The 23,096-nt window shown below is 49.2% G+C and overlaps 1 protein-coding gene across 13 annotated transcripts in view; it reads right to left on the bottom strand.

Moving 5' to 3' along the window:
• Positions 1-23,096, bottom strand: part of APBB2 (amyloid beta precursor protein binding family B member 2) — a 301,427-nt gene that overhangs the window by 56,338 nt on the left and 221,993 nt on the right. For all 13 annotated transcript variants that reach the window (XM_081154831.1, XM_081154835.1, XM_081154830.1 and 10 more), the window contains 2 exons: positions 5,470-5,616; positions 2,617-2,744 (listed from right to left, as the gene is read on the bottom strand). In XM_081154831.1, coding sequence (XP_081010957.1) covers positions 2,617-2,744; positions 5,470-5,616 — 275 coding nt within the window. The remainder of the gene's footprint in view (positions 1-2,616; positions 2,745-5,469; positions 5,617-23,096) is intronic.

Here is a 23,096-nt window from a genome sequence, read left to right on the forward strand (position 1 = left end):
CTGAGATCATGTGGTTTAGTGAAGCACTCTGAACTTCCAGAAAGATTCTGTGCCCTTCAAGCCTGGTACACACACGTTTCTTCTCCATTTTAACCACATCAAGAAACCCCCTAAGAGATTCCATTTCCTTGGCAAGGAAAGTTACAAAAGAGAATGAGAAATAGGCTCGTTTTCACAAGCAAAATGAAACACTTTTATGTTTTATTCACGCAAAGCGCAAACCCCTTCCCTTTGCGGCATTACAAATTGAATTTGCTCTTGTAAATTGCTGTTAAAGAAAAAAAAAAAAGACAAATCAAAAGCAAAAGTAAGTATAAAAAAAAAAAAGGCAGGAATACAAAGGCCCCTTCTAGGGAATGAAAACTCAGGGGACCCATGGGGAGAAATAGAACCTTTCACTGGCAAACACACTTTTTTATTTACTACAATCCAGCTCGAGGGCCCCCAGGCAGCACACGAGCTTGCTGAGGTCCTCAGTGAGAGCTCTTGGGGAACTGAGTGAATCTCTAAATTACACTTATCTGCTAACATTGAGCGAGAAATAAGAAGCTGTTTAAAAAACATGGGTAACCCAGCCCACCTCTCAAAAACACAACCAGGGCAATGTAACCTAATTTACATGGGCATTACTGGGGGTCGGAGGGTTGGGGCTCCTCCTGATTGTAGGACAATAGAACTGAGAGTGTCTAGAGCAGCCTCTCAACCTCTGCATCAAACAATAAGCATGAAAACTCCCTGAGGTCTGGCCCCTCCCTGTTTTTGAAAGGAAGCCATGCAATTAGCTGTATCGACAGTGCCTATTGCTTTAACAAATCAAGAGCTAACATTCATTAAACATTTGCCATGTCCCCATTACTGTGCCAATTACCATACATACACTCAGGCACACATACACATGCACTGTGGTCCTTACTATGATGTGTGTTTCACAGACGACAGAAACCGAGGCGCAGAGCTTGAATAATTTAGTCAACAGGAGTTTGAATAATTTTTTTCTCCCTGAACATGTAGCATCTGGCCTCACTTTAAAGCCTTGGGGGTGGGCTGAAAGCTAATCAGTGAAATCCGCTCACAGTGTAACCTTTAGAAAACACAACCCCATATACTTGCACATGTATATAGTGATCTTCACCTTGGCTCCTGCCTTAAAAAACAAACTAGGACAGGAACCGGGGAAGGATCAAGCATTTTACACCTTTCCATTGAGGCTAAACATTTTTAACGACGCGCAAACATTATCAGGTATTTTCCTTGTAAAGTTAATCAATTCATGTCAACACATCGACTTCAGTGCTACTACAGCTCTGCCAAGCTAGTGAATGACAGGTGTGTACGCTTAATCTATCCACTCACCCGGCCCCCCCAAAGCACCTGGCCCAGCTGTCACCATTCATCACTCTGTTACAAAAGCTCAAAGACACAACTGTGCTCCCAGGAAGGATTATCCAACCAGCAGGCAGAGGTTGTGCGAACCATTTCTCGAGTCTGGTTCTAGCAAAAGTGCCTGTTCTTTGACAGAGGGATGCTTAACCAGTTTCCTTTCTGACTTAGAATTTACAACTGAATCAGAAGACTAGCATCCTATGGCTCATCCCTAAAAGTTAGGAGATCCTCAGGTACATTGAAAGTTGCCAAAGATTAACCATACAGTTGATCCCTGAACAATGTGGGGGTTAGGGGCACCAACCACCCCAGCAGTCGAAAATCCACATATAACTTAAGTAGGCCTCACATACTCAAATTTCCAACTGCAGATCGAGAATATGGTTGACCCTGAACAATGCAGGTTTGACCTACCTGGGTCCAGTATGTGAACCCAAGCAATTCAAACCTGAGTTGTTCAAAGGTCAACTGTAATTCAAGAGTTAAGTGCATTTAATGTAGCCCAATTACTTAACAGTGGCATCCGAGATGACGTCTGTGATAACTGCCACTTTTTAGTTAGAATGTGTACTTGGACATCAGAACTTCCTTGCTTCCAGTCATCCTGGAGAACAGAAATTCACAGCACCCCTAAGAAAGAAGCACTTCTATCAATAACACATTTTTAGTAGAATTTCAGAAACATACGCATTGAGTGGAATTTTGATGTGACCACATGTTTCAAGTGTGAAAGGCGCTCAGCAACCCCAGGCCCCAGCTTCTGGTGATTGTGACTCAGTGATCTGAAGCTCGTGACTCGGGCTGCATAACCGCTCCCTCCACAAGCCCCCTGCGGAGAAAGTACCAGTGGGAGGGAGTGGGAAATGGCCAAGATGCAACCCGATGAAATGGAGGGTAAAACAGGCTGCAGAGAAGGGAGGAAAAGTGAGGGTTCAGGGAGCATGGGTGAGTCAGGACCTTGGATGAATGAGCGTGGGCAGGAGAGAGACGCAGAAATCGAAGGCAGGATCCAGAACTGACAAAAGGTTTGAGGTGCAGAAACCAGGGGGGAAGTAGCGTGGAGGGTCTAGGTAGGGAAACAGAGATATGCTGTAATTTCTTACATTTCTAAAGAAAGTCTACTGTCATTGCATGTTCAGTGAGGTGCAGGAACAGTGAGACCTCACTTCGGTGTGGAGCTAAAACCCGGGCACCTGGTGAGGTGACAGTGACTGCGGCTCCCAGGGCACTCACCGGCCATTGTCGCGGCCCACGCCCCACACGCGGATGCTCACGATGGGCTGGGAGTGGAGCACGGTGCGGTCCATGGGGTCCACCAGGCTGAGCGTGTCGTTCTCCAGAATCAGGTACATGTCCTTCCCCTGGAGTCAATGAGAAAGCGTTACCCTCTCATGAAGTGCACACACATCCTTGCAAAACCTGTGACTATCTAGGGATGTTGTTTCAGGTCAAAAGAAGCCACCCTTTGGGGGCCATAATTTGTTTTCCCAAGGGAAAAACATCCTCTCCTGACTAAAGTATTCATAAATCTTTCAGATTTCCCTCCCAAGTCCTCTGAAAAGTGTCTCTAGCCTTCTTTCTAGCCAGCTCTTATTTTTAACTATTTACACTTCTGAATCTTTAAGGAAAAGGCTAATGGTGGGTTCCCTGGAGAATCTGGTCTTTCCCTAACTCCATGCCCAGCATCCTCTCATAAGCACACTCCCTCTTCCTTCCCCTCTGGCCAGACGGCAGCAGGCACCCCCAACGGCCTTCTCAGACCAACAATGATGTCCATCTCTTCTCAACTCTCACACCACTTCATGTTTGTGTGATTTGGCTGGCGAGGAGCAGAAACAGCTTTGTGACACTTCTCAGTACCACCGCAGCTAACATTTATGTGACTTTATCACATCTCAGATATCATGTCACATGCCTTAGGTACCTTGGCTCATGGACTCTCTAACTTGTCCCGAGAGCTTGGTTTGTTATTATTTCCAATTCGCAGATGGGCAAACCAAGGCCTAAGGGTTGAGTAACTTGCCCAAGGTCTGACACAGAGCTACACGGGTGTTGTGTTAATACCACCATAAGGGGAGGCCAAGCAAAGTTTTTCCTCTCCTACATCACTATTCAAGTTTTCAAGTTTTGGTCTCCTGTCTCTCCACAGATGTTGGCTCTTTGAGGGTGGGAACATTAGACCATTCAACTTTATTCCCCTTGAAATTCCTGAAGCATAATTGAAAGAAACTATTCAAAACTTCACTGTACAACTGAAAGACTGTGTCTGCTGAAGGTCACGGTCAACCCTGATGCTGTGACACTGAAGCTAGGGAGGTGCTGCTGGGAAAAACAGTGAGGCTTCCTGGTGGGTCTTCAAGTCCCAGAGCAGGAGAGATGAATTACTCTGTGGTCTGGTTTTGAGAATGATATTTTAGGTTCCCATGCAAGGTCCTCAGAGTGCATACAAGCTCCACTGCTTAGGTGGCAGACATGGGTTTTCAGTGCCTCTGCCAGCCAGTGTTTAAGCTGAGAGTCTACGCCTGAGATCCAGGATGATCTGAAATCTTCCCAAAGGGCAGGGAAGCCAATTCCAGAAGAGAGCCCTGGCAGGAAACACAGCCTGTGCGGACAGCAGAGCCTGGAGCGACAGGCTGCCCACGACCTCAGCTCCACGGCACCCCCAAATGTTTTGCTGGGAATTGCAGCTCATTCAGCTGTGTCCAGACGTTGGGCAAAGAGCCAGTCCTTAATTAGCTAGTTTGCAGATTAACCACCAGAGTTGCCCAGCACCTCAGGATGCTGAGTAACTGGCCAGTAGCTGAGCCAAGGAGAGGAGCCAAGCTGCCGACCCCACACCATCCTTCAGCTAAAGGCTGGGCTCCTTTCCTGCAGACCTCAGTTCAGGGCTGCCAGAGCGGCGCTCGGGTGCTGCACGACTGCCAAGAGCTGGGAACGGGAGAGCAGAGCAGGTCCCAGGCCCCCTGGGGCCCCCAGGTGTCGTGCTTTGGGACAGCAGAGCTGCCAGGGATTTCTGGTCCCTTCCCACCAGGTACTAAGCAGCGACTGCGGCCCAAAGGGGATCTAAGGAGATCTTCAGCCAGGCCCAGTAGTGAATGGCTCCCGGCGCAACTCCCGCTGGGCAGCAATCCCCGTTCTGTGCAGCTGCTTCATGGCAAACACTTTGCAGGGACTATAGACACTACAGGGCTCGCTGTGGCTGACATCGCCACCTGACATGCTAAACACGCTTTTCAGGATGTGACCCACAGTGAGTTGAAGTCCCCCCTCACTGAGCTGGGCGATGCACTTCCTTTGAGCTGGTTTGGCTTAAACACCACAACTGGGTCTCCCAAAGGCAACAGAGGCCCTGTTCACTGGGGAGGGACCAAGTGGGGTAGACTCGCGTAGCAACACTACTCCAAGACACTCCCGATGTGTTTGTTCGACAAGTCTCAGAGCACGGTAGGAATTGGCTTTTCCTATTTCATATGATTGTTATAGATACTTCATATTTATTCTTATTTTCCTTTCTAAATTAGCTCAACTGATACCTGAAAGTGGAATTACTTTGTTCAAAGTGAGAAAGAATATATAGATATCAATTACAAAACTCATGTATAATGTTGATTTTCAGATGTAAATAAAGAATGTGTTATACAGGAATAATTTTTCAACCTTTAGAGCGGCCGCATCAACATTTTTGTGTGTATGTGGGGGCCACATTCCCCTTTGAGGACATACTTTGAGAGGGCCATGGGTCTTCCTGCTCTTACATCCTGGCACGCCCAACTATGCCTGCAAATCTCAGGGGCTTTCTGGGCCCTGAAGTCCATAACGGATTCCTGGGGACTCAGGGATCTCAGGTAGATCTGTCACAGACGGTGACAACGTTCTCCTGGAGGGTCCCTGTCCTCACTGGGACCTGACAGCACTAACGGGTAGATCACAGGGCGCATCCTGCCTACACTATGGGCCTTTGTGGGAAAATGCACCTGATAACCACCTGTTGTGCCCCTCCGTACCACATCCCAGAGCTCTGGGCTTCCACGAAGCACAGCGGAATGGCACCAAGCCTGTCACTCACCGTTTCCACGAGTTACTTACCTCTCCCCAAATGCCGACAGTGTCCCGGATGTCATTTTTGCAGTAAGAAAGCTGTCGGATGCAATTGTTGACAGCAACACTGCTCTTCCCAGGGGCGAGGTCCTCCTCTGCCATTTCTACCCATCCCAGAGAGCGCACAGCAAAACACTGGAAGACAGAGTCAGGAACATGAAATTCCTCACCGGTCACAGGTCACTTTGTGTCAGTCTACCCTAAAAGCCTTTGCGAGGCATGCCTAGTGAGTCTCCAACTGCTACATCAGGTTCAGTCATTTCATCCCTACTGTTGGAAAAGTAACTGTGACTCTTTTTGCTATTAGAAAATGTAGTGATAAATATCTTCTTACCTAGCTTTCTGTGTATGTGCTCAGATATTTTTCTTAGAATAGGTAGCTAGAACTGGAATTTTAGGGCTAATGGATATAAAAATTTCTAAGCACCTTTATCTATTAGAAGGCAGCTTTTTTTAATAGTAAGAAATACAACCCCCATGAGCTCTCTTAGTTGTTAGCACCTAGAAAAAACAATAGGAGAGAGACTGAATCAAATCCAGGTTAGGCGCTTTCATGACAACGAGGCAAAATGTATCCTCTAATACCCAGAAATGAAGGAAACGGGGGGAAAATGTGTTCCCATGATAGCAGGTCTCAGCTCCTACAGCACGCTCTTAGCACCAAATCCTGGGGAGCCTGCAGAATGGATGGACTTGGGAGACACCTTAAAGCACAAGCTCCGTTTATTCCTTCATCACTTAGAGATATTTTGAGATGACACTCCTTGTTTTTTAAAAGTTCCGTTATCAATTAAAAAAATATGAGAAGCATTATATGCATATTGCAATAAGTAAAAAAAAATCCAAAGATGAAGAAAGGAAGAAACAACTGGAACATGTGAGGGCAGCTTCCGCTTTGCTGACAATCGCCAGGGTTCCTGGGTGGCTGGAACTGGGGCCCCCCACCTGACCCTGCAACCCAGGTTCCTGATCCCACTCTGAGGGCTGGGGTCCCTCCCAAGCTGCACATCAACGGAAGAGACCACCTTCCCGGGATAAGAGGGGCATCTTGTAAAGTTTCCCAAAGTGAACGTCATAATAAAATGAAGAAATGCTGCAAACAGTCCCAAAGTGACCACTTCAGTCTCATTCAGCCTTCCCCGTCTCAGCTTCCAGGCCCAGACTCCTTCCTGAGTCGTTAATCACAGTTTCTCCGGGGACACACACACACACACAGCAAAATACCGAAGACGATCTATTTAGGCATAGTGCAGGACGATCCCCACATCCTATGGGGACAAGTACTGAGGTGCATATGGGCCGTTTACAAATACACCAGAAAGAGGAGGTTGTCCCCGCGATGCTGACTGAAAAGGCTCCTCAGGGCCTGTGTCCCAGGCGAGGTCTGGGGGCTGCGTCCACCACAGCGCCCCTGCCCGAAGGGTAAGGGGATGCGCACAGGCTCAGGCGCCTGCGGCCACGCGAGGGCTGCCCCCGCTCAGCCGCTGGGAGGTTTCCTAGCTGGTCAGCCTGCCCGTGCGGCTCTGCTTCCTGAGCCCCAGACCAAACCATTTCTCCAGCTGGATGTCCCCATATGTCCCAGGAGCAGGGCACAGCACCTCTTGCTTGTTTCAGGAAGACCAGGCCTTCGCTGGTCTGCGCCCGGAGTGCTCATTCCTGCGTCCTGCAGGGGGCGCTGTGCAGGTCACGAACCTCCCTCCTTTGCTGGTTCCCAACACAGTCCCTAGTCAGTAGCATCATATTGCAACAACCCACCTGCGCCTGCCAATTCGATCTCGGTACCTACCAGCTCCGTGTTCTCCTCCCACCTCAGAAAAGAAATAGAAACTCTCTAGATTGGGAGAACATTTATGTTATCCCAGCCTACTTAATAGCAGAAAATTAGCACCGCAGAGTTGTATCATCTGACCCTGCGAACAAGGCATTCTTCAAATGTTAAAAATATGGATTCATTTCATCCTTCCCTCAGCCCTCTGAGGTCGATACTAAGTTAACTACCCATTTTACAGATGAGGAGAGTGAGTGAAGGCCAGAGCTATTAAGTGGTGGACCGAGGATTCAAACCAGGCAGTCTGACTTCGGGGCTCCCAGTCCTAACCACTCTGCTTTATGCCTGAGCTTTTACTGGAGGAAGAGAGTCCGCTGGGGCTAGGCCCATAAAGAAGGCTCGATGCCAATACAGTTTTGAGTGCATGGCTCTAGAGCAGGGATCGCCTGGATTCAAATCTTAGCTCTTAGACTTATTGGTACTGTGATAGTGGGCAGGTAATTTACAAAGTCCCAATTTGTTTCATTTGTAAAAATAGGAATAACAATTATTACTTCAGAGGGTTGTCAGAGAAAACAATGCAATACAGCAAGAGAACCCAGCAGGTAGGAAACACTCAATGAACGTGCACTGAGTGAAAGAGCACATGAATACAGTGCCACGGAAATCTTCACTGGAGTCATCAAAGGGGGAAATGACAGGAGCAGAACATTTGTAATTAGGGTGACCACACATTTCAATTGTCCCAGGATGGCTCTGGTTTAGTTTGTTGTGGTGGCAAAATTATTAAAAACAGCTTTTATTTTCAAAAGTGCCCCAATTTGAATAATAAATTATTATAGTCACTCTAGTCAAAATTCCAGTTATTCTGCCTCTGATATGGAAATAGGCTTGGGTGGGATATTGAGATATGACCAGGTGGAAATGGGGTTCAAAACCAAGAGAAATTGCTATGAGTAGAGCATTTTGGTGATGTTGGGTGGGGGGTTTGAACCCTAAGAAACCAGTATTCTTGTGGGATGTCCTTAAAACTAGAAGCCAGGAACATATTTTTTCACTTTCTCTAACTGCCCACTACAAAATCCTACAGCCTATGAATACTCAAAAGAATTTATTAACAATTAAGAAGGTTAGAAAAACACAACTTGCTGCTTTTTGTCCCTTGAGTCCAAGAACTCACCGATTTTGAATTAAACTAGCTCACTCAAAAATCAAGGGTAGTTTTTTTGACTAAGAAATGCAAATAGCTAACTAATCCTAACAAAGCACTGAGTATATTGTTTTGTCATGCTGATAAAAGAGAAAACAAGAACCCTAAATATATTACTATAATGATTTTAAGTAATTTTCCTTGTGCAATCCTGCTATTGCAATTTAGCTTCTGACTTGAAAAGCTTCACCACCGGAGTAAAAGAAACTGGGTGTACAGGACATAACCCAGCTCCACCAGGGAGTGAGCTGGCTTCCTACCAAAGGAAGGGGCAGCAAAGAGGAACCTGTGCTGTTAGGTGCTGCCCCCGTGTGGCCAGGAAGGTTTATAACCGCCACCACTTTTCCTTCAAAGGGGGAATTAATGCTTTCTGTACCTATCAGCTCTGGGAATAACCCCCGTTTCAGAGTATGGGAAGAGTTCAACATATTTAACAAACCTGCCTTTAAAAATGGTTTTTCAGCCCTAGCTGGTTTGGCTCACTGGTTAGAGCGTCGGCCTGCGGGCTGAAGGGTCCCAGGTTCGATTCCAGCCAAGGGCACGTTCCTCAGTTGCAGGCTTGATCCCCAGCCCTGGTCGGGGCTCATGCATGAAGCAACCAATCGATGTGTCCCTCTCACATCGATGTTTCTCTCCGCCCCCCCCCCCCCCCCGTGACTCTCCTGAAAGTGATGGAAAAAATACCCCTGGGTGAGGATTTTAAAAAAAAGCTTTTTCAATTTTTGAATAAAGCTCAGTAGTTGCACTTTGATTGATGTTCATTCTTCAGTAACACTTAACCCAAAGAGCTTTAAGGAGGACATGCAGGTGAGCACATGCTGGCAGACAACTTGGGGGCCTGGCTCCTAACCCACAAGGTGGGGAAGGGGGAGGGAGAGGAGAGATGAGGAAACTGGAGCTGGAAGAGAGGATATGAGCCTCACCTCTATCACGTGGGCCAGCCTCGGTGCCCGGCGCCACAGAAGACGGTGCTTCAATGAGCTAATGTCCACCAAGCAGCACACTCAGTGTCCAGAACATGGCCACTGCTCTATAACTACTGAGGGACAGTGTCAAAAAGGGAAATGATTCTGAAATCCATAGCAACACTAAATTACAGATATTAAAAAACTAAAAAAGTGCATTGGTCTAGTATTACAAATATAATACCAATTAACTCTTGTTTACAGGGACTACGTGCCACTTAAGCCTAATTCCCCTGTGGCACAATAACAACTGTGTATTCAAGTCAATACACATTTACTGAGTGCCTATTAGTTCCTGGAGACACAGAGAGATGAGTCAGGCACAGCCCTGTCCTGTAGAAGCTTGTAACAGAGTAGACACGAGGTGGGAATCTGTAACACGGCAAGGCGACTTAAGGGGCACAGAGGCACACGTACCTGCTGAGAACTCCTGGAAGGAGGAGATTTTTAACTCAGAGAGAGGGAATTACGGACAGTTTCCTGAAGGACGCTGTGCCTTATAGGATGGACGGATTCACTTATGTAACAAATATTACTGACACCTACTGCAGGCGAGGCACTGAAGACTCATCAATGAAGCCAACGGAACACTCTGTTCTGAGGAGTATTTCAATGTGGGTGGACATCCTCATTTGGCTGTGACACCAAAGGTCACACAGCTCCACAGACATAACCATGGTGTGTAGGGGAGGGGCAGGGGGCATAGTGATTTAGGGCCCAGGATTTCAAGTCACTGACCTGGGACCATATCCCACATTGGCCACTTATTAGTGGTGTGATCTGAGCCACCTTACTTAATCCTGGTCAGCCTCAGTTTGCTCATTTGTGGCAACGACAATACTGGTACGCACCCCCCAGGGCACCGGCATGATCAGTGGGATGGCCTGTGCTAAGTTCTTCCATAGGGCCTGGCCCAGGGGGGATGGCTGAGAAAAGCTGAACACCATTCTCCCACGATATCTGATCCCTGTCAAAGGTGTCAGGATTGGGGAATGTTGCCAACAGCCAGCCAGTCAATCCTGTTTTGTTTTTCCAACTAGTGATCCAGTGTCAATAAGGCTAAACCATGGGTGGCTGGGGGCAGAGAGAGACGCGGGGCCTGCTGAGGGGCTGGGAGATCAGGAAGCTCCTGAGAATATATCCAAAATTGTGTGTGTGTGTGTTTGCATCTTCCGGAAAGAGGGTCTAAAGTGTTCACCAGCTTTCCAAAGGCTCTGTGACTATGAAGTACTTTGTAAGAATTCCCAGGGGGTTGGGTACCACAGTCCTCACTCGTTGACATCCATTCAGGCATGGATTGGGGTAGAAAAAGCTTACTAGTTGGCATCATAGTTCTTCTTTGAGAAACCAATGAGGAAATGGTTAAATGATCAGGAATTTATGGAAAACAGAGGAACGGGCCTGAAAAGGAAATGGGAGAGAGAAAGGGCTGCACAACCTCTGGGGAAGCACAACCTTGAGGGGCTGGCGGGCCTGCCTGAGTGGCCTGTAAAGATGAGGGCAGTCCAATCCCATTTCAGAAGCCAGGAGCTGCGTCTGATGCAATGGGGGGCCCTCTGCATCACCCTTGATGCTCCAGCAGAGGCCTGTCACAAAGAGATGGCTGGTGTCCTCACAGGGAATGAAAGAAGGTAGACCCTCCCCTGGAGAGATGCCTGGCAGAGAGAAGCAATGGCAAAGGCCTCAGGAAGTCAACGTAAGGGAAACACGTGTCCCAGGGAAGGGGAAGGACTTTAGGGAGGACACACGGGTTTCCGCAGGACGTGTGGCTGGGCCCACCTCACCTAGAGCCCGCCTCAAATGAAGCCCGCCTCACCTGGGGCCCGCCTCACCTGGAGCCCGCCTCACCTGGAGCCCGCCTCACCTGCGGCCCGCCTCACCTGGGGCCCGCCTCACCTGGGGCCCGCCTCACCTGGGGCCCGCCTCACCTGGAGCCCGCCTCACCTGCGGCCCGCCTCACCTGGGGCCCGCCTCACCTGGGGCCCGCCTCACCTGCGGCCCGCCTCACCTGGGGCCCGCCTCACCTGGAGCCCGCCTCACCTGGGGCCCGCCTCACCTGGAGCCCGCCTCACCTGGAGCCCGCCTCACCTGGGGCCCGCCTCACCTGGAGCCCGCCTCACCTGGGGCCCGCCTCACCTGGAGCCCGCCTCACCTGGGGCCCGCCTCACCTGGAGCCCGCCTCACCTGCGGCCCGCCTCACCTGGAGCCCGCCTCACCTGCGGCCCGCCTCACCTGGGGCCCGCCTCACCTGGGGCCCGCCTCACCTGGGGCCCGCCTCACCTGCGGCCCGCCTCACCTGGGGCCCGCCTCACCTGCGGCCCGCCTCACCTGGGGCCCGCCTCACCTGGGGCCCGCCTCACCTGGAGCCCGCCTCACCTGGAGCCCGCCTCACCTGCGGCCCGCCTCACCTGCGGCCTGCCTCACCTGCGGCCCGCCTCACCTGCGGCCCGCCTCACCTGCAGCCCCAGAGCATGGTGATCCTGGCTGCTAAGCTACCTACAGCTGCTCTGCAGAGACCTTTTATGTCTATGCTCTTGGGGTCAGGTGGAAAAAAACAAAACAAAAAGCATATTCGCACACACACGAATTCTTGCTACATGTGACTATGAAGGACCTTTTTAATAATCACAGAGCCCACATCTGCCAGTGAGGGTATCCTTTCTCTATTTCATACTGGTGGCGAGAATAATGTAGCTACTTAGGCTACATTCATTATATTTACTATCCTATATTCTGGGTGTTTCCCTAAGAGTTAAGACCAGCCTATAGCCCTTTCATTTCCGCATGCATTAGAGACAGTGCAGACCTGATCTTGCCCAGAGGCAGGTCTCTGACTGTCCAAATTTTACTAAGAAATAAAGCAGCTGGGAAGCAAACGGCTGTCACCTCAAATGACCCACATCGAGTTGGATCTAAAAATGCACAGGCTTTTCAAGGTTCAACACATCTTCCCCGGAAGTTGCCTCCAGAATAGGCAAGCCCTCAGTACCTCGGTGTTTGTGGTCATCACATGTAGGAATGTAGATAACTGACATTAAAGACGCGGATTGAAATAAAATTAGGTTTCATTGCTACTGCTTTTCTTTGAAACACTGAAGTGCTTTCCAAAAGCAGCATCCCAGCGGGCTCTGCTGGAGAGGTGCCTGGGGGCTCCAGAGTGGAGCCTGACCCAGTTCTCCATCGGCTGAAGCAAGGAGCAAGCCTGGTTCATTATTAAGTGTGGTCCTTACAGCCAGGAAGGACCCAGAGAGCATTTTTCCACTGACCCCAGTGAGTGCTTCAGCAGTTCCTGTTGCAGCCCTCCCCTTCCCAAGTGTCTGCAACACAGTGAGCATTCGGGCAGAAAACAAGGCACCTGGCCGGGTGGGGTTCTGAGCCCGTGGTGCCATTTACTTAACTTTCTCTCTTTTCTATTTTTCAGAACAAGTCAACCCTACCGGAAAAGAAGAATGCTAGCATTTTATGCTGACAGAGTCTTCTCTAAAGAGGACACTCATAATTATAGTAACACCCATGTATCACTTAAAATGTGCCAGGCACTAAATGTTGAGCTATAATCAAAGTATTGTCTAGGATAGCCATCTTCTTGACTGCCTGCCCACCATATACAGATGTCAAATACTTTCCTCTACATATCTTATGTCATCAACGTAACCCATATGGCAACATATGAAGTAGATGTTATATCATTTCTATTTTACAGATGAGGAAACTGAGGCACAAAGTGGTTGTTATGGTTTGAATTCTGTCCCCTTGAGAGTACAGGGACTTGGGCCCAAGAAAGGAAAAATACCAGGTGGCCAGGAAGCCAAGTTAAGACCAGGTGGCCAGAAGACGTCAAAACACAAGCGTAGTTGATCAAGGTTTGGCCTCAACATGACCTTCCTGGGGTGACAGTACTGAGCGACACCACCATCTTCCCTCAAAGCACAGGCAAGGAGACAGCTGCCAAGCAACCTGAGAGACAGAGGAAGTAACCCCACCCTGACGGGGAAAATTCCACTCCCCGAACCCTTTACAAGCCTCCTTTTCACAAAAGCCCGCCCTGTTCCCAGTTTATAAAAGCAGCCAAGTACAGCCAGCCCCCAGCCAGTTCACAGAACCACTTTTTTCTGTCCTGCCTCCCTTGTGCTCGAGCATAAGCTTAATAAAATCTGTCCAGAAGTGTCTCTGGGGTTTCCTCTTGATTTCTATCTTAGGGAACACAAGAACCCCAATGCTGGTAACAACCTCAGAAATCATATGTTGAAGCCATAACCCCCAACGTGACTGTATTTGGAGATAGGGCCTTTGAAGAGGTTTTTAAGATTAAATAAAGTCATAAGGGTGGGCCTAATTGAATAAGACTGGTGTCCTTATAAGAAGAGGAAGAGACACCAGGAGTTGTGGGCAGAGAAAAGGTCAAGTGTGGACCCAGGAAGAAGGCAGCTATCTGAAACCCAAAGAAAGAGGCTGCGGGGGAAACCAAACCTGGCAACACCTTGATCTTGAACTTCTGGCCTCCAGAACTGTCAGAAAATAAATTTCTGCTCTTTAAGTCGCCCCGAGTAGACAAATACAGCGGTGTATAAACTTAAGGTAACCAGCATACATATGGTAGAACAGGCATTCAAACCCAAGTTCATGCACTGACAAATTCCTGTCACCAGGCCATGCTGCCTCCTAGGAGCAGCAACAATGCTGGTTTTCCTGGGCGGGAGAGAGAGAGGCATACCTCACTCTGCACCTGGGGAGCTCAGAGAGGACCTACAACCCCTCCCCTCCATAATCTGGCTAATATCAGAGGTCAGGGAGCCCTGGTCCCATTCTAAAGTGGCACCAGATAATTCAAGGCCAGGAGCACACCAAGAAGAAAGTGCCCCTGGATTAGAGAATAAATACTTCAAAGGCCCCCAGGTCTAGATTTAGTGCTTCAACCTGGCCCTAAGACTTCTCAGAGGTACATAGGAGCATCCACCATAGGCACTAACCAGCCCTGAAGAGGTCTGGGTGCCCTGTGCATACTGTCCACCAGTGCCCGCCACCTCCCTCCCTCCCTCCCTCCCTCCCTCCCTCCCTCCCTCCCTCCCTCCCTCCCTTCCCCTCCTCACCTTCCCCCCTTTCCAGCCCCCAACACCTGGTCAGGGGTGTCCATGGAGGCAGAGAAATACAGCTGCAACCAGCTGAGGCCTGCGCTCTGTCCACCGCCCTGCTGTTCACACTGTCTTCTGGGATGGCCTAGGCTCAGGGACAACCTGAGGGAGGGGCCCAGGGGCAGCCTAGTGTGTGGCTGAGGCCTCTGGGCCGCCTCGGCCACAGTCCTGCGCTTTCTCTTACACAAAAGGCTTTCTGCTGGCAACGAAAGGCAGAGGCTCCACCGCCATGACAAATCCTCTACAATGCCTGGTCCACAGTGATTCTTTGCTAATCTGCTGAGCAGGGTGAACTGTCATCACACTGTGAACAATTAATATGTTTAAAAATAAGAACCAGAATGCCAATTTATTTACAGAGAGAAACATATGTCTGACCTGACGCTCAGGTTGGCTAACATGAAGATTTGTTCTCTGGAGGAAACCCACTCCTGTTTTAATCACCAGCCCACTGCAGGCTGATGAGCGAAAATGAAGCAGAGAAACCCCCTTCAGCATAAATGGCCAGAACCCGTGGAGATTCATCACCAGTGTGACAGAGAGACAGGCCCTGGGTTGTGATTTAGGACGTAAACAGTTAATTGTATTAGTCATTTCCTGCCCAGGACAGGCTGCTATTATGAGGCCTATTTTTATCAATGGAAAAGTTGAGCAGAAGTGGGTTCAACCAAGAGACTTAGCCCAATGTTTCAAATATCCCAGAACAAATTCTGTGTAAGTGTACACTTAAACATAAACTTGCAGGCATGTCGCATTAAACGTTTTCACACAACCATCATCATCTTACTAGCAGTGACCATTTACCGAGTATTTTCTCTACAAAATTAAGAGCCTACAGTTGGGGAGAGCACCGAGGATGGCGCTGACATTTATGGACATACTACACGCTTTACGACACTGAGCACATGTTCCTGAAACCCTACAAAGTGTGAGCTACATTTGCTATTTTATATACAAGAAACTGCGGCTCAGAGAACTTAGCTGAATCGCCCAAGATCACACAGTAAATAAGCAGCAGCTGGAGTTTCATCAGAGGTTTAATCCTCAGGGTAGATTATTATCTTGATTTCAGAGAAGAGGAAACCAGCTCAGTAAAGTTCAGCAAAGTGACCCAGCTGAGGACCAGTTTGATGCCCACCCTAGTCCTGATCCCACTGTTCTTTGTTACATTAGCTGTTCTATAAACAGGAGGCTTAATCCAAAGGAGGCTCGTTGAGACCAGGCCTGTTCCATGGACCTCTGATCACCCAGCACATACCTCAAGCTCAGTAACGTTAGTGTCAAATGAAGACACGTGAGCTGGAGACAGACCGAGGGGGAGGTATGGTGGCGAGAGGGGGCGGGATCTGATTGGGTGCCCTGGACCACCAATTCCTGGCTGTGCCCTTGGCAAGTTAATTGTCACCAGTTTCTGTATCCTTGGAGGGATAGCCCTGCCCTTGCACGTGCTGTGAGGATTCAAGGGGGTGTGTGCGGAACCCTGGCAGGGAGCTCAGCACAGTCACTTTTACCGCAGCAAAATGCTTACAGCCTGGGGTCTAAACCAGAGCATCCAGGTTTGAATCCCAGGTCCCCCACTAATTCCTGAGTGATGCAGAGCAGTTACTGACCTGCCCTGTGCCTCAGCTTTCTAACCTGTAAAATGGAGGCAACAATAGGACTTATGTCCTAAGAAACATCGGGAGCAACAAATGGCCTCGTACATCTAATATGCTCAGAATGGTAGATGGTGAGTGTTCAGTGTGTGAGCTATTATTATGACTATCTCTAAATGATCAACAAATCCCAATCTGGGCCATGCCTAGTAATATAAAGGTCACATAAAAATATCCAGGGGGTGTAGGTTAGGTGTCATGAGCTTCCAAGTGCCTCCACTGTAAGATCTGAGGGCCAGTCCTTCCGGAGACTAATTCCTGCCCAGTGCCCAACCCAGTCCTTATCTGACAACAGGAGCTCCATCTTCACTAGCAGGTGGGGCCTTCGCACAGGCCTGCAGTCTGGAGCCCACATTCCAGGGCCCTGGGACACCTGGACCAATGAGCAAGGACACTTGAGTCCTTGCTGTGTTTGCAGTCCTGTATCTGGGCTTCCAGCTGGTTCCTCATCGACACTGGGCACCCAGCTAGACCCAGAGTCCTGTCCTAGGGCTTAGCCCCCAAGCAGAGCTCTGTGCTAATTTCCTCTCTAGGTGCCAGTGGGATCTAGAAGCTCATTGTCATGATGTCCCTCTGTCCCAACCCTGACCCCGAGCTTCAGACAGACCATCAAGATGCTCATGCTACAAACACCCGCTCTTTAGATGGTGCCCTCGGGACAAGGGGTGGACCCACTGAACCTTTGGAGAGTAGGATTTGGGCCATTCCTGCACTCACCCAAGAGACATGGGACAAGTACAGAAATCAATATTTTGTTGAACTGTTCAAAAATTCAAACTCTTCCACAAAAGACTATTTCTTACGTAATGTGAAGTCGCGGCTCTTATGAAGTGTGGAGGTAGGAAAGGGACCCCTTAAACCTGACACCTGACCTGTCAAATCCCCCTAGTCAAACTCCCAATCTTGACCCTTCCCAGACAGTTGCATCCTGTGGCAGCCCAAGGCCCATGTTGGCTCAGAGTCACCACAAAGCATTGCTAAGAAATGATCTGACAGTCACCACAGAAACTCCTCCTGGTGGGACAGTGAACACGTTACACAAAAGGGAACTTCTGCTGCTGGAGACACTTGAATGCCAACAAAAGCCTAGTCTGTGACAGTAAACACCGGATTCCTGGCCCACTCTCTCAGAGCTTGAGTAAGAGCCCGTGCAAGTCCAGGCCAAGAAGCGAGGCTGGCAGGATTCCTGCAGAAGAGCAGCAGATGTCTTTGCTCCTGGGAAGCCATCCTTCCTCTCTGAGAGTGTGAATGGTATTTTAGTCTTGCCCACAGGAGTCTTGGAAGAGACTGGAGGCAAGTTCTACGGTCCACATGGCTGACTTACACCACAAAGTCTAGGTCCAGTGCTGGAAGGTCGAGAAATGCTATTTGCAGAGGAAGCATAGAGCAAGACCATAGTGAACACCCAAGCTTTGCACGTAAAGCAGGCCATGGTATTTTGCTGGGGGAGGCAAGATGGCCATGTGAGCTCTAGGGGAGATGCTGATTCAAAGAGAGGGACAGAGAGAGCCTCAGGTCAGGAGTCAGGCTGAGCCCTCTGGGCTGGGGGCCGGGGGACTGAGGCAGCAGGGAACAGCCAGAGCGGGGACACTGGCGAGATGGGGAGTTACACAGTGCAATCCCAACTAGTGACAAGTCTACTTGTAATACGCAAATTGCAATACTCGAATAGACAAGAGTATCGTTCTTAAGCACGGTTAGCTGTAAGTATGCTCTACTGGTTGTGTCTGAGGCAATTCAGAACTAATTGATCCTTTAAAATGTGCACAACAGAGACTCCACTAAGGATGATGCCACTTGGATCCCGAATAAAGTCCTTCCTCTGAACAGCTGAAGTGCAAAAACAGCCGGTCCTTGTTATTTATAGATTCCGCGTTTGCAAGTTCACCTCCTCACTGAAACTTATTTGTAACCCTGAAATGAGCACTCATGGCACTTTTGTGGTCACTTGTGGACAGATAAAGTGGCAAAACACTGGAGTTGTGTGATGCACACATTCCCACTAAGGTTGAACAAGGCAATCTGTGGCCTTCTTATTTCTGCTCTCCTGCTGCATGTAAGTGTCCTTTTCGTGGTCGGTTACAGCCTTGTTTTTTGCTTTTTGTTGGTGACTTCACTGTTTAAAATGTACCCCCTGCCCCAAGCACAGTGCTCAAATGCTGTCTAGTGTCCCTAAATGCGAGAAGGCTGGGCTGTACTTTATGGAGAAAATGTGTATGTCACGTGAGCTTTGTGCAGGCGTGAGTTCCAGAGCTGTTGGCTGTGAGTTCAGTGTGAATGAACCAACAATCTATATTAAGTAAGGTGTCTTTAAACAGAAACACACATCAACAAGGTTATGCATTGATAGGTTGTGAAAATGCAGTGACAGGAGGCTCAGGGAACCTAACCCTGCATTTCCCCTGGGGCAATGGTTCAGAATTTGCTAATTCAGTGTTGGTATTGCCTTCATAGAACTTCATAGAATCGCAAATAATGAGAAATGGCTGTACCCACCCTTCATCCCAGGCAAGGGGCAGTGAAGGTGGGCTTGGTAACTCTAAACCTTCCCAGGTCTTGGTGTGGGAGGCTGTAGGCGGAACCAGGAACCACAAAACCCTGGGTTCTTGTCCTGGTGCTGCTACTACCTGGTGACTTTTCCTCATCTGACAAATAAGAGGGGGGAAGAGGGAACTGAGGAGGGAGAAGGGTTTGGGCTGAAAGATCGCTCAAGGACTTTTCCAACTGTAAAATACCTCTCACACATTGTGTCCCTTCCTGTCCCCACTGGTCACTCACTCGGCTCCAGCCACACTGGCCTCCAGGCACGAGCTGACCTTGGGCTTTTCCCCTTACCTACTTTGTCCCCTCCCTCACCTCTTTTTAATTTTTATTTATTTTTGGTTAATCCTCACCTGAGGATAGTTTTTCCATTGATTTCTAGAGAGTGGAAGGGAGAGAGGGAGGGGGAGAGAAACATCGACTGGTGGCCTCTCACACGTGCTCCGACTGGGCCAGAGATCAAACCTGCGACCCAGGTACGTGCCCTTGACCTGGAGTTGAACCCCTTGCAACTCTCTGAAGAATCACAGTAAACACCAGGGAGAAGTGACAATTGACAGTTTCCTGCAAAATGGGGCAACTTTAGTTGATATTTACATAGAACTTTGGAGTATTGCCCCCCCCCCCCCATTAATAAAGCTGGTATAAGGCCACTGGTGACTAAAGCCCAAATCTTTTCAACCAGGACTCTGGAGGCTGACGTCAGACTGGGCTTCAACCACAGGCACCAGGATAGGAAGAGTTTTTATCCATTCACCCTCAGACAGGCAGACAGGCTGTCAATTAAACTGTTAATGTCACTGCTTTGGGAACTGATCCCAACACTTCTTCAACACGATGCAACTGACACAGCTGCAAGTCACCACTTCCTGCTGTAATCCCAGGCATATTGTAGCCGCTCTTCTTAAATGAGATTACCGTTTTCCCTGCCCTATTATTTTCTCCTGCTCCCCTCCCCAGTGTGACTGGTCTCCTACTGCCTTGCATGTACCAGCTGTTGAATAAATATGAGCTAAATGAGTGGCTGGCGGAACCCGTTACACACAGGTGTCGAGAGCTGTGACTCCCGGTGTCAGTGCAGAGACTGAAAACATGGAAGCAGGACCACTGCGATGATTTCCTGAGAAGCAGCAGAGCCGGGGCAGAGAAGAACTCGGGCTCTGTTCTTTGTGGCTTCGCTTTTGATGAGATTTTAGACAGGAGGCCTCGCAAGGAGGGGATGTCATGGCTCAGCGATGGAACTATTCCAAAAGTGCTGTAGGAGGAACCATCATTTCTCCACAAATTTTATTGACTGCAAAGAAATAAGACCTGTTTGCATGACTCCCACAACACTGGTGCTGGAATGAGGTTCTCAGACAACAGCCCCCAGAGAACAAGGCTGAATATCTGTTGGCAATTTTCCAGGCAGCCTTAGACTATCAGCTCCAGGGTCCCCAAGTCCTGACCAGCTGGCCCTTCCTGGAGGACCTAGCCCTGCCAGATGAATCACCCCTGCTGCTCTGCCTGAGGCTGCTTCGTTTGGTGACCACACATGGCCCCGTGTTCTCTGCCAGGATCCCATGGGACCGTTCACACACCTGCTGCTCTGCCATGCTCAGGATGCCCATCCCGGCCGCTGCCCATCGCCTCACCCGTTCCCTACTGCCTGCCTTCAGGGGAAGAGGGAAGCCCGCCTGCCTTCCCTTAATTAGCCTCTCCAGGCATCCGCCACCACAGGGCGCAGCTGCCAACAGTTGGATAGCAGTGCATCTCATTTCAAGAGCGCCCTTCAAAACCCAGGGCTCACACAGCTGCCAATTCCTCGAAGGCTCATTCAGGCAGGGGCAGTGACCAGAAGTTAATAAGGGACAGGGAGGCTGAGGTCCTGCCAGGAACACAGCCTTATGGTTGGCCGTGTTGGCAAATACAGGGAGGAAACCAGTTTTACCAACACAGACGCTGTCCTCTGCGCTAGGAGACAAATGATCGTCCGAGGCCAGCGAATGGCGCAGTGTCAGAGAGGCGAGCGTCAGCTCTGCTCGCTGCAAACCGCGCTGGCCCAGCGTCAGGAAGCCTGGCTTTGGGTCCCGCGCTTCTGAGACCAGCTGTGCGCTCTCGGGCAGGTCACGCTGCTTCCCCGCACTCCTTCCACTTCTCCTCAGGCTTGAAGGAGACGGTCCTTATTTTCTTTGTGAATGTCCACCTAAAAGCCATGCACAGGAAGACGGATGGCATTCTTCCAGGACGTGGTACGTTCGCCACTGGCTCTGTGCCTTGGTGTCTTGATTCTGCTGTGTTAATAATCACCATCTTCACTAGAGACATTTTCACTGACTGACTGAAATGTGGGAATGACATTTGCCGCAGATCGCACGTCCCAAAGATACACACAAGAAAGCCTCCCATGCTACGCGCTCTCTGCATGTGACCTTGTCAACTGCCCTCAAGAGATGGAGCCCATGTCTCCACGCTCTGCCTCGGCTGTGGCCTCTCCGATAAGGTCAAAGTGGTGCGGCGCCCTTCCCAGGAACAGCCTCGTCTCACCTGGTGGCTCCAGCTTCCTGCTTCTTGGAAGCCAGATGCCACATGAGACGTACACCTGCGCTGCGAGAAACCCAGGCCATGTGGAGGGGCCCTGGAGGGTGACAGGCCACAGGACGAGAGAGACGGAGGGGCACCGAGCCGCTGGGCACAAGGGTGAAGAAGCCATGGCGAAGTGGATGCTCCAGCCCCAGCTGCCCCCGTGTGGATCAGAAAGGAGCTGCACTGCTGAACCCTTCCCCGAGTCCACAAAATCTTGAGCAAAATATGTAGCCGTTTTAAGCTATGGTTGTCTTAGGGTTACGCAGTACTTAGGATTAGATAACAGAAACAGTGTTATCTGCATTACTGGACAAATAAGGATGGACCTTATCTTAACAGACCTGTTCCTAAAAGCATTCACTGAAAATGAACACAAATGCACATATAACATTATTTTTAAATCTTCTGCACTTACAGAAAGGGGGAGAATCACACAGTCACTTGCTGAGGTATCATCTCCTGGGAAAGCACATGATTCACCCTTTACAGCCAGGGGAGACACCCCATTCCTGACACCACAGCTCAGCACTGAGCACAATGCACGGAACTGGCCGTCTGTTTGCTGTCTGCCCTTGAAGCAGGGGATGTATCCAGTCCTCTTTGTAGCAGGAATAATAATAATAGCTAATGCATAAAGAATGCCTATTATGCACCATATATCTTATGTTTACAATACATCAACTCACTCAATGTTTAGAGTAGCCCTATAAGGTAGATACTATTATTACCCTCACTATAGATGAGGAAACTGAGGTACAGAGAGGCTACAGTAACTGAGGTACAGTAACTTGCCCAAGGCTGAGTAACTTACCCAGATAGTAAGCAGCAGACCCTGGCTTTGAACCCACGCAGTCTGAGTCCAGAGTCCATGCCCCTAACCATTACACCACACAGCCTCTCCCTTGGCCTTGGGCATTCAATAAATGCTGTTGATGCTATTAACACATCTACAACAGAAATCAACTCCAAACTTCTCACACAGATTTGGATTTCTGAAAGAAAAAACCCTGAGCCACATGAATTAAAAATCAATTATAAGAACTACATGCAGACATAAAAATCCCATACAAATGCTAAGTAATGATAATGAACGTGCTACACAGACCAGAAATAAATCTGAATGAGAAAAGATACTCCCCACCCCTTCCTGTTTATCTATTAGTGCTAATCTAGTCGGTAGCCGCTAATGTAATTACTTCATGAAAACCTATGCTAATAGGAACCAAGGGAGGCCACAGACAAAGCTCACAGATGAATGTATTAGAATCTCATGTTCATTCATCATTCATTTCAGAAAGTTCAGCTACCAAACCTACTCAGGGACCGATTGGTATCATCTCCTTCCCCTTTCTCTCTGTCGGGGGCAGGTTACCACGACGAGAGTGTGGAGAAAAGCGAAGCTTTCACAAAATCCAGTGTCTGGATAAAAAGTCCACGAGCAGCTGAGAACGGATTACAAATGGCCACAAAAGAACTGGAAGGTCGGTATAGACAGACTATGTCTCCTTGCCGGCAGAAGATGCATGAAAATGATGCCTCATTTATGAGGTTTCAAACTTTTTTTTTTTACTATCAACGCATAGTTTAGTAGACCAGCACCACCAGCAGTACCTGAGAGCGTAACAGAAATGCAGTCCCTTATTCTTACCCAAAGCTGCTGAATGTATCAACTTACACAGAAAAGTCTGAAAGCAACTGCAAGGGACTGGGCCACGTGAGCCTGGGTGACCGGCAAAAGAAAGGGGGAGTCTGTCCTCGAGCAGTGACGCTCCAGTTCCC

The sequence above is a fragment of the Miniopterus schreibersii genome (assembly GCF_964146895.1).
Source record: "Miniopterus schreibersii genome assembly, chromosome: 1".
NCBI classification, from domain to species: domain Eukaryota; kingdom Metazoa; phylum Chordata; class Mammalia; order Chiroptera; family Miniopteridae; genus Miniopterus; species Miniopterus schreibersii.